Genomic DNA, 10,144 nt, shown 5'->3' with positions numbered 1-10,144 from the left:
CAGGACACTGCACCTTCAACCAGCAACGTGTATAAAATAAAGGCTGCCTGGAGGAGTGGCGGTGGCTTTGGACATCCCAGCCCCCTGCCCCACCAGAGAGTCACGGAATGGTTTGGGTTGAAGGGACCTTCCCAGCTCCCCAGTGCCCCCCCTGCCATGACAGGGACATCTGCACCAGCTCAGGGTGCTCAGACCCCGTCCAGCCTGGCCTGGGGTGTCTCCACGGATGGCTCATCCGCCACCTCTCTGGCCAACCTGGGCCAGGCTCTCACCACCCTCAGGGCCAGCAATTCCTTCCTCCTGAATCTCCCTCCTTTAGTTCAAAACCATCACCCCTTGTCCTGTTGCAAAAAGCCCTGCTAAAATGTCTGTCCCCATCTTCCTCATCGGCCCTTTTGAGTATGGAAAAGCCGCAATAAGGTCCCCCTGAGGCTTCTCTTCTCCAGCTGAACCCCCCAGCTCTCTCAGCCTGTCCCCCAGCAGAGCTGCTCCAGCCTCGGGTCATCTTGGTGGCCCTGACGACCATCCGAAGGCACTGCTTGCTCTGCCCCATCACGCACGGCCACCCCAGCCCTCTGCCCCCCCCACCCCCCCCGCCCGCTCCCCCGCCCGCTCCCCCGCCGTTCCGCGGCCGGCCCTGCCCGCAGGGGGCGTGGCTCCCCGGTTGGCCCCGCCCCTCCCGCCCCGCCCCCGCGGAGTCCCGCCCCCTGGCGGGGCGCTGGGGCGGCCCCGGCCGCGCAGCCCCGCGGCGGCCCGGCGCTCCCGGCCGAGCATGGAGCAGTAGCGGCTCCGGCGCTCGCCGCTCCGTCCCGCCGGCCATGGGTGCGGAGCGCAGGGGGGAGGCGGCGGCGCCCCGCGGTGCGTGCGCCTGCGGCGGCGGCGGCAGCTGGCGGCTGTTCCTCGGCTTCTTCGCGCTGTCGCTGGCGCTGCACGTCCTGACGCTGGGCTGTTACCTGGAGCTGCGCTCCGAGCTCCGCCGCGACCGCGGCCCGCAGCCCGCTGCCCCGCCGCGCCGGGACGGGACGGCGGCAGCGCCGGGCTCCCCGGGCGCCGGGCGGCCGCAGCGACCCGCCGAGGGAGCGGAGCGGCGCCAGCAGGTGGGTGCCGGGCGGGGGGCGGCGGGGGGTCCGGCCGGGCGGGAGCGCACTTGTCGCGGAGCCCGCGCACCCCCCGGCGGTAGCGGCTCCGTCCGCCCGCCCGCGGGGTTCGGGCCGCCCCGTTCCCGTAGCCACAAACAAACCTCGCTTCTGTTTATTTAGAAAGCCCCAAAGTGCCGCTGGCGGGAGTTAAATTTACAGAGAACTTGCGTTTGTTTTGCCTTGGCTGGGAGTGTAAAGGGGGAGCCGGGGCTCCGAGGGGCTCCACCTGCTGCCCGCCGCTTTCCTGTGTGTCGTGACAGCCCCATCTGTCGCTTCCCTCTGTCGTGACAGCCCTGCGGTGTCGGCTCGGCTCCCGCAGCCCTCCCTGTGCGGGGGAGGGCAGCCCGGTACCCGGCGGCGGGGTCTCCCGCCGGGTGGGGCACAATGCAGCTGCAGAGCTCTGCAAAGCTCAGCTTTAAACCCGGGCGGGCAGTAGTGCAGCTGCAAAGCTCAGCTTTAAACCCGGGCGGGCAATAGTGCAGCTGCAAAGCTCGGCTTTAAACCCGGGCAGGCAATAGTGCAGCTGCAGAGCTCTGCAAAGCTCAGCTTTAAACCCGCTCCTCCAGCGCACCGTGTTTTACGGTGGAAATCCTGTTCACTGCACACCCCGTGCTTGGTTTTGGTGGGTTTGGTTATTTTTTCCCTCTCTACCACACAACCAAGATGCTTCAGCCTTTGGGGTGGTGGCTCAGCAAGCCCCCCAGGACCTTGTAAGTCTGAACCGTGCAGGACAGGTTGGTTTCTGCCTCCGCTTTCCCTCGCTGGTGCGAGGAGCCCCTGGGAGCAGCGGTGCCCGGAGGGGCTCCCCTGGCCCGGGAGCCTCTGGGAGAGCAGGAGCGGAGCTGGGGCCTCCGCTCGCAAACTTAGCTCATTTTTTCCAGGCACAAAACCTCGCTGCAAGCAGGATAAGCCGGAGGAAGGAGTTTCCTCCCCTTCGAGCCTTGCAAGCGGATGGCCTTGCTCCCCAAAAGTGCCGGGTGGCTTTGCCGTGGGGTCCCGGGGGAAGCAGAGGTGTAAAGCCCAGCCTAAGCACCCTGGCAGTCCTTGCCTTGCTGGTTATCAATGCATGGGCGAAGCGGGGGGGGAGACACAAAAATAGCTTTGATAAAGCTGCAAGTCTGGAAACTCTTCCCCGTACTTGGCAGGGGCGGCCGTTCCGCGGCCTCGGCTGCTCCGGGAATGCCGGGCTCACGCCTTCCAGCAAGTATTTGTGTTCTGCAGCTCTCCGTAATAAAGGCTAAGTAAATGTTGAGCTGGAGAGAACCCGTGCTATCTAGACATCGCTTTTTTGTTTTCCTCAGTACTTAAGCGGTATTAACATAGAGTCGGAGCAGCTTGATGTCGTGTTGGAATTTAGGTTGTCTTGTGATAGCATGCGGCTGAAGTTCCTTTCGTGTTGTCGTGCTGGATCTGTTTAGTCTTCAGAGCTCTTCTTTCTAGCAAATGTAAAATGAAATACCAGGGTAAATAGTTCAGGCATTCATAAATTACAGCGTTAGATAATTTGTCTCAGGATGCGTACAGAGATCCGAGCGCCGCTCGCTGCAGCTGACATACTCCAGATAAGGTAATGCTAATTATTTATTTCTTTGTTTTACATCTGGCCTGTCGGACGTCAGATGAAAAATCCTTTCGAACATATTGAAGCAGTTGGTTGGGAGAGAAAGTTTCGCTGTAGTGGGGGCACGCGGAGCGCTGAGCGGCATGGGCCGCATCCAGCTGCTGGCATGGGCCGCATCCAGCTGCTGGCATGGGCCACATCCAGCTGCTGGCATGGGCCGCATCCAGCTGCTGGCATGGGCCGCATCTAGCTGCTGGCATGGACCGCGTCCAGCTGCTGGCACCGCCAGCGCGCTGCTTGGAAACTGCTGCTGTGACAACGTGTAATTAATGTTATTTGTAGTAGCGCCGCTCTCCTGTTCCTCGCTGCATTTTCTGCCTCACCATTTGCTCAGCTAAAAACACCCCCCTTCTGTGTCCCCGGGTGCTGTGAATATATCCCTTCTGTGATTAAAGCGATGGAACGAGGTGTTTGCAAACAGCCGTGTTTAAAAAGTTAATATCAGCCATGTTAAAGCCTTCGGGGGGTGTGGGGGGGTGTTCCGAGCTGCTTTCCAACCCCTGGCAGCCTGTGCTGCTGGTAAATCCACAGTGCACTTCTGTGCGTGTGTATTGGCAGAGAGATGTTTACAGAAATTAAGCAGAAATTACTAAATGATTATTTCAAGAGCTGCCATCAGTGGGATTTCCCTCCCAGGGACCTGAGGGAGAGCGGAGTTGGGGTGCACTGGGGGGACCCAGCGTCTCAATGGACAGATGAGCCCTCAAACAGCCCTTGCACAGTGTTTTGCTGTAAAAAGTATTTTCAGTAAATGGGCTGAGTGATGACTGCGTGTGTTGCGACTGTACAAACAAAACACATTCCCCACCCTGACCCTTTCTTCTCTCTTTCCTTCCCTGACCTGGGGCGGGGGGAAGGAGCCGGGGGAGCGATGGTCAAGCACCGGGATTTTGGCAGAAACCCCGCCTGGCCGCCTGCCAGAAATGACCTCATGACAGGAGTGAGATTTGGCAGCCCGATACCGCCCCGCTTCCCTGGCTTCCAGGGTATTCAAATATGCAACTCATTTCAGCTAGGAGGGCGATTTCTCATGGCAGAGGTTGAGGCGTTGCGGCTCACATCTTTGTCCCAGCAGCCGCGGGGTGTTGCATCACCGCCTTGGCGTGGGGATGAGAAGCCGGTTAACGCGGCTTTACCGCGGCGACTCTTCCCTCGCCGTCCCCGGGACGCGCTGCCGGCTTTGCGGAGCCTGTTTACCGATGGGCTGCCGGACCGCGGGTGTAAAACCTAAAGCGTTCGGCTGGACGTGCCGTGGAACACAAAGCGATGCTGTGGATGGGCTGGTCGGCGCTGGGCAGGCGCTTTGCGGGTGGCTCAGCTCGCGGGGAACGGGCAGCAGGGCACCGCGGACCGCGCGTTACAGTATTTGGTGCCTAAAGCAGATGGTGGTTTGTTGTCAAAGAAATGAGCCCTGCAGTATTTGCGCCTTGTGGAGCAGCGTTTTTGTGCTTTTTCTCTGAGCCACATTTCTGCACAAACTTGGTTTTTCCGCAGACGTTAGGTGAAGCGCGTGCCCTTGTGAGCATCCTGAGATGGGCTTAGGAACTGCCAACGTCTGTCTCTTGGAATGAAATCAAATACCCATCAGATATCTTGGATCAACGTCCTGGCTGGCCGGGGGGCGGCCGAAAAAATGTGCTGAGCAGGAACTTGGTCACATCAGCACCGAAGGGCCCGTTCCTGGGGCTGCACCTCTCGCCTCTGTAACCAGGGGTGTACCTGCTTTCCAGCATCAGCATTCCCGGCAATATCAACATCTATAAGCGCCCTGATTGTTCATTTGCTTGCTTTTCATCCCTTTCCCACCCGTATCCCCGACGGAGCAGTCAGGGTCTCGTTCCAGCTGTCATTAAGCGGTGCACAACCTCGTTAATTTATATCTGTCTCCTAAAAGCCTGCTTGCTCATTTGATGAGGAAATAGAGGAGTAAAGCTTTAGAGGCACAGCAGGATTTTGCTTGTAGTTGTGGATAAAGAAATACACACTGCTTTTTGTTGTTTTTGCTAAAAATGAATAGCTGGCGCTACTCGAGGGGGAGGTGGGGAAGGATTTAGGAAGGACTATATAGGTTTCTCTCTGTTTCTGGTCAGGATGCTGTGGCGGGGCAGTTCTTAGTGAATTATTGGGGCAGTTTCACCATGAGGAGGGTTATGCTGCCTGTAACTGGCTGTGGGTTGTAGGGACAGGTGGACGTCACGTTGTCTCACACTTGTCCACCTTCTGCCCCCAAAGGGTCACAACTGAAAATAGGGATTTGTGGCCAGGTGTTTTCTGCCTCTGTTCTCCAAATAATTACACAGCATTTCTGGAAATATGTGAGTGTTTCTGCAAATATTTCTCTTGAGCGTTTCTGAAAATTTTCATGTTGTCAGTTTAGTGTAAGTGGCTGGATGGAGTTCTGAAGGTGGCTCCGAATGGCCAGGCAAGACTTGTGTGCAGGCACAAGGGCGTCCGTGCTCAGCTGTGGGGGCACCTGCTGTCTTTGGCCTCGCTAGTGTGGAATTGCAGTTAATTTGCTCTTTCTTCTCAATTCCAGCTCCAGAGCAAAGGGCAGCGTTTAGGTGGGATTTGCAGGATCTGAGAGGCGTTCGAGCTGCGGCAGATGATGTTGTTTAGGGATGCGTGTCGGGGTGGGTGTTCCCTTGTATTGTACGTGCAGGTCTTGGTTGCCGCTGAAGGAAGCTCTTGCAGGGCAACAGGAGACTGTCAGTGCAATAAATGGCTAATAACACGTCAGGGCGCTGGTGACCTCCACCCGTGTCCCTCGCCGGAGCGAGTGACATTGCTGGGGTGAGGGGGCTGCGGCGGGATCACCTGATATCCAATAGGAACCATATCCCTGCTCCTATGTCTATGAATATCTTGTGCAAAACGTGGCACGAATCCACCAGCTCCTTCTTTCCAAAAGGAAATGGTGCAGCACGTCAGGAGATCGGCCGGGGATGGGGCATTAATGGGAAAATGGAGTTTGGGGTGCGCCTTGCCTGGGGTTTGGGGTGCGCCCCTGTGCCGCCACTGAACTGCTGTCTCCTTAGTGGCCCGGGCTCTGCGCTGCTGGCACCACGCGCTTTCGGGCACCTTCTGCTTATTTACAACGCTGCTTGTTTTGCAGCGAGCAGGCGACACAGACATTCCCGAGCTGTTCGTCCGCCAGGGCTGAGCTTAGGAATTCTGCTTTGGAAAGGGGGAAATGGTCAAAAAGGGTTTAAAAACCCAATAGCTGCGGCTCTGTGGTGTCCCAGCACAGGCACATCTCAGCGGGAAACCCCCGAAGTGCTGGGGATGCTGGTGAGGATAGTGAACAGGTTAAAGAAACCACCTCACACGTAGGATGGAAGAAGCAGTTGGAAAATATTAAATATATTTTGCAACTTGCAGCTTGTATCGGCATCAGGTGGATTATCCACCCGCGGAGGGAGCGGCTGGGGGGATCAGTAAGAAATAAAGCCAGCGATGCGTGGGGAGGGAGCGGGACAGGCTGCAACGTGGGGATGCTCGTGGCTTGTCGGATATGGGAAAATGCGAATAACAGTGGCAGGGTTGGCCCCAGCAGCCGGTGTGTGCTATAGGAACAATGAAGTGAGCGGCTGTGCCCTCTCTTCCTTCCCTTTCCGAGCTGAGCTTGCTGGGATATTCTCTTTATTTTCTGGTCATTCCATGGAGGGCAAATACTGCAACTTTGTGCGAGAACCGGCACTTGTTATCAGCGTTTGTTGAATTCCGTAACGGAGAAGGCCGTGGTTGCCAAAGTGAGTGTTTGAGAGACTCGTGACCCGAGCCGCAGGGTTTTTCAGCCGTTCCCAGACGAGCGAACTGGCGAACGCTCAGACCCGGGTTTTAAGAGCACTCAGTGGCATTCCAAAGTTATCTTAAACTTAACCTCAGCCTACATAGTGCTTTATCAAACTGATATTATTCTAACCTTTTAACTTTATTTTTCTTACCGCATAATACTATAAATCTTCCCGGCTCTTCCATACACATGTAGTGTCTTGTAATGCTAATTAAACTGCACACTACCCTAATTTTGCTCTCATACTAATCCAATATATTTTTCTTGACTGGGAGCCAAACTCTGAGAGCTCCAGAGCATGCGAAGCTCTCATTCCACTCTTATTCTGTGTTAATGACTTTATATTTCAGTGTCTTTCAACGCTTGGAGAGGATGTTATTCTTGGAGGTGTCTGGCTGCGGAAGGTGAGCGGAGGGGTTTTTGTGAATGCAAAGCACTGAGTAAACGCCGGGCAGTGAGTAAGTGGTGAGTGGGTCTCTGAAGAGCTGTCATCTGTCACGATCCATTGTGCACAAGTGCAGAATGACAGGGAGATTTGGATGCAATTCTAAAATAGTTAACGGCCTTTATAGGAGAGCAAAATAAAGCTCTTGCCTAGACTGTTGCATGTCGCCATTGTAAGCGCTCCCTTGTTAAACTCTGGGGGAAACGCGCTGTTTTTGTACGCGGATGGTGCTGATGCCAGTTGGGCCTGGATGCTACTATAACCAAAATAATTACTCGCAGATGGATGGATATTAAAATGAACTCTTTCCATAAGCCCAAGTAAAATTCTGTTGTAAGTGTGAAGTACTAAATATGCGGGGTTGTACTGATGGGATGCCAGCGCCGTAACATGTTCCACATGGCCAGTGCCAGCCTCCTCCTGCTGGAGCGGCTCCCGACCCTGCTCGGCCGCGCTTCTCGGTCGGGTCCGTCAGGAGGTGGAAATGTGTTGAGAAGAGTGTGGGATATCGGGCAGGCTTTGCATTGCGTGGTTTTGCATCAGTATATGTTGCATGGTATGGGGTTGTTTTGCAGCAGCGGGCATTGCGGGGCTTGTGGCATGGTTTAGCAGCAGCAGGTGTTGCATGGCATGGGATTGTGTTGCACGGCTTTGCGGTGGTGGGTGTTGCGTGGCGTGTTGTGGCTTTGCAGCTGCATTGCATTGTGTTGCGTGGCTTTGCCATTGTGGGCATTGCAGCACACGGCATGGGGTTGTGAGCGCTGCGTGTTGCTCCGTTGCATGGTTTTGCAGCAGTGAGCGCTGTGTGGTGTGATGCTGTGGTGAGCGTTGTATTGCCTGGTGTTGCATTGCATGGCCTTGCAGCAGCAACATTGCGTTGTATGGGATTGCATTGCATGGTTTTGCAGCAGCACATGTTGCATGGCCGGGGATAGCGTTGCACAGGTTTGCAGCGGTGGGTGCTGTATGGCGTGGTGTGGCTTTGCAGTGACGTGGCTTTGCAGTGACGTGGCTTTGCAGTGACGTGGCTTTGCAGTGACGTGGCTTTGCAGTGACGTGGCTTTGCAGTGACGTGGCTTTGCAGTGACGTGGCTTTGCAGTGACGTGGCTTTGCAGTGACGTGGCTTTGCAGTGACGTGGCTTTGCAGTGACGTGGCTTTGCAGTGACGTGGCTTTGCAGTGACGTGGCTTTGCAGTGACGTGGCTTTGCAGTGACGTGGCTTTGCAGTGACGTGGCTTTGCAGCAGTGTGTTATTGCAGTGACGTGGCTTTGCAGCAGTGTGTTATTGCAGTGACGTGGCTTTGCAGCAGTGTGTTATTGCAGTGACGTGGCTTTGCAGCAGTGTGTTATTGCAGTGACGTGGCTTTGCAGCAGTGTGTTATTGCAGTGACGTGGCTTTGCAGCAGTGTGTTATTGCAGTGACGTGGCTTTGCAGCAGTGTGTTATTGCAGTGACGTGGCTTTGCAGCAGTGTGTTATTGCAGTGACGTGGCTTTGCAGCAGTGTGTTATTGCATTGCGTGGCTTTGCAGCGACATGGCATTGCATTGCGTGGCTTTGCAGCGACATGGCATTGCATTGCGTGGCTTTGCCGCGGTGAGCATTGCTTGACATGGTGTTGCAGCAGGAATTACCTTGCTTGGCAAGGTGCTGTGTTGCTGTGGATTGAGCGCGTTGCGTGTTGTCGCGTTGCGTGGCTTTGCAGCAGCGAGCGTTGCGTGGCCTGGTGATGCGGTGGCTGGCAAAGCAACCTCTGGAACCTGCTGGCTGGTTGCTGGTGCGCTGAGGAGCAGCAGCCTGACGAAGGCTCCGTCTCCCCCTCCCTGCCCGTCCTGCCTGTACCGGGGCAAAACTTGGGCCAGCGCAGAGCTGCCCCCGCAGAAGCGGTGCCAAACCTGGCTTTGCAGGATCAGCTCCTCCTTGTCTCCTGTTTGTGCCTTCTCTACAATAGCCCTGGCAGCCCGGGGGACAAAGCTGGGTCAATGTCCCGCCCTGGGCAGCCTTTGTCTGCCGGCTTTAATCCCTCTTTGCAATTCATTCCACTGCTGTGCCTTAAATCCCTCTGAGGCACAAAACAAGGTGGAAGGGGGAGAACAGTGAAATGTTTTTTTTAAGCCAGCACTGGAAGTAAAATCCGCCTCAGAGCATGTAACGGGTCTGTAGTTGTAGTTTATATGGGTGGGATGGAGCAGGAGCTGGTGAATCGGGGCTGTGGTCTCCAGGGGACACTGGGGTGACCCATCTCCACCGTGGTCGCTCCAGCTCCACGCGGGGCCGGTCACTGGTGCTCCTGGCCCCGCTCTGGGGTGTCTCGTGGCTTTTCTGGTTTCTCCACTATAGTTAAGCTGGGTGCTTGCTGGACAAACCTCATCACACTTTGTACTCACCTGTCCTCTTCTTTTGTCCCTCCTCCGTTTTCTGTTTCTTGTTTGAAATGATTTAAGGCTGGCATTCCTCCCTTGTGTCTCAAAGAAACGCCGTGGGGCAGGTGCTAATGGTCTAAACAGACTTCGCGTGGTCCTCCCCGTCTCCTCCCGGTCTCCTCCATGTGCCGGGCTCAGCAAAGTTAATCCAGGAAATAATATTAGAGCAATTATTTCCTTCAATCTTGCAGGTCGCTGAGCTACCGCTACCCTTAACCAGCACTTCTTTTTATTGAGTTTTCCCATGGGGCAGGAAAATAGGAGAAACCATTTGAAGCCAATAGCTGCGGCTGCTGCTGGCCTGCTGGCCACTGAATGCTTCAGACTCAAAAATGAGATTTTAAGCTTTATTTTTCCTTTTTGCTGCTGCCTGTCGGTGCATTTCACCCAGAGTCCAATCAGGGTTTAAGACAACCAGGGCCGCCGGAGCACCGAGAGGTGGTAGTTCTGCCCGGAAAGCTTCAAACCTTGTGCTTCCCCCATAAAACATCCCCTATGGCAGAGAAAATCCAATGGGAGCTGCTGCTGAGGTGTATCCAGAGAACAGGGCGAAAACCATAAAGCAAATAGTTATTTTTTCACTGCAGCTGTTACCATCTTTTTAGTGATAATGAGGTGAAGGAGCAGGTTGGGTGCCTGGGGGCTGCGGGCTGGCGTGCTGGCGCTTGCCGCTCTGCGCCGTTAACCCTGCTCGCACCGAGCCCCTTAGCGCCAGCAAACTGAC

At 55.7% G+C, this 10,144-nt stretch overlaps 1 protein-coding gene across 4 annotated transcripts in view; it reads left to right on the top strand.

Annotated features, from left to right (window-relative positions):
• The first annotated feature begins 752 nt into the window (after positions 1-752).
• The window catches only part of EDA (ectodysplasin A), a 71,492-nt gene continuing 62,100 nt past the window's right edge, over positions 753-10,144 (top strand). For all 4 annotated transcript variants that reach the window (XM_080352386.1, XM_080352385.1, XM_080352384.1 and 1 more), the window contains exon 1: positions 753-1,097. In XM_080352386.1, the coding sequence (XP_080208512.1) occupies positions 819-1,097 (279 nt within the window). In that variant the 5' untranslated portion in view covers positions 753-818. The remainder of the gene's footprint in view (positions 1,098-10,144) is intronic.

Source organism: Nesoenas mayeri (genome assembly GCF_963082525.1).
Source record: "Nesoenas mayeri genome assembly, chromosome: 13".
NCBI classification, from domain to species: Eukaryota; Metazoa; Chordata; class Aves; order Columbiformes; family Columbidae; genus Nesoenas; species Nesoenas mayeri.
This window is presented reverse-complemented; position numbering and strand designations above follow the sequence as displayed.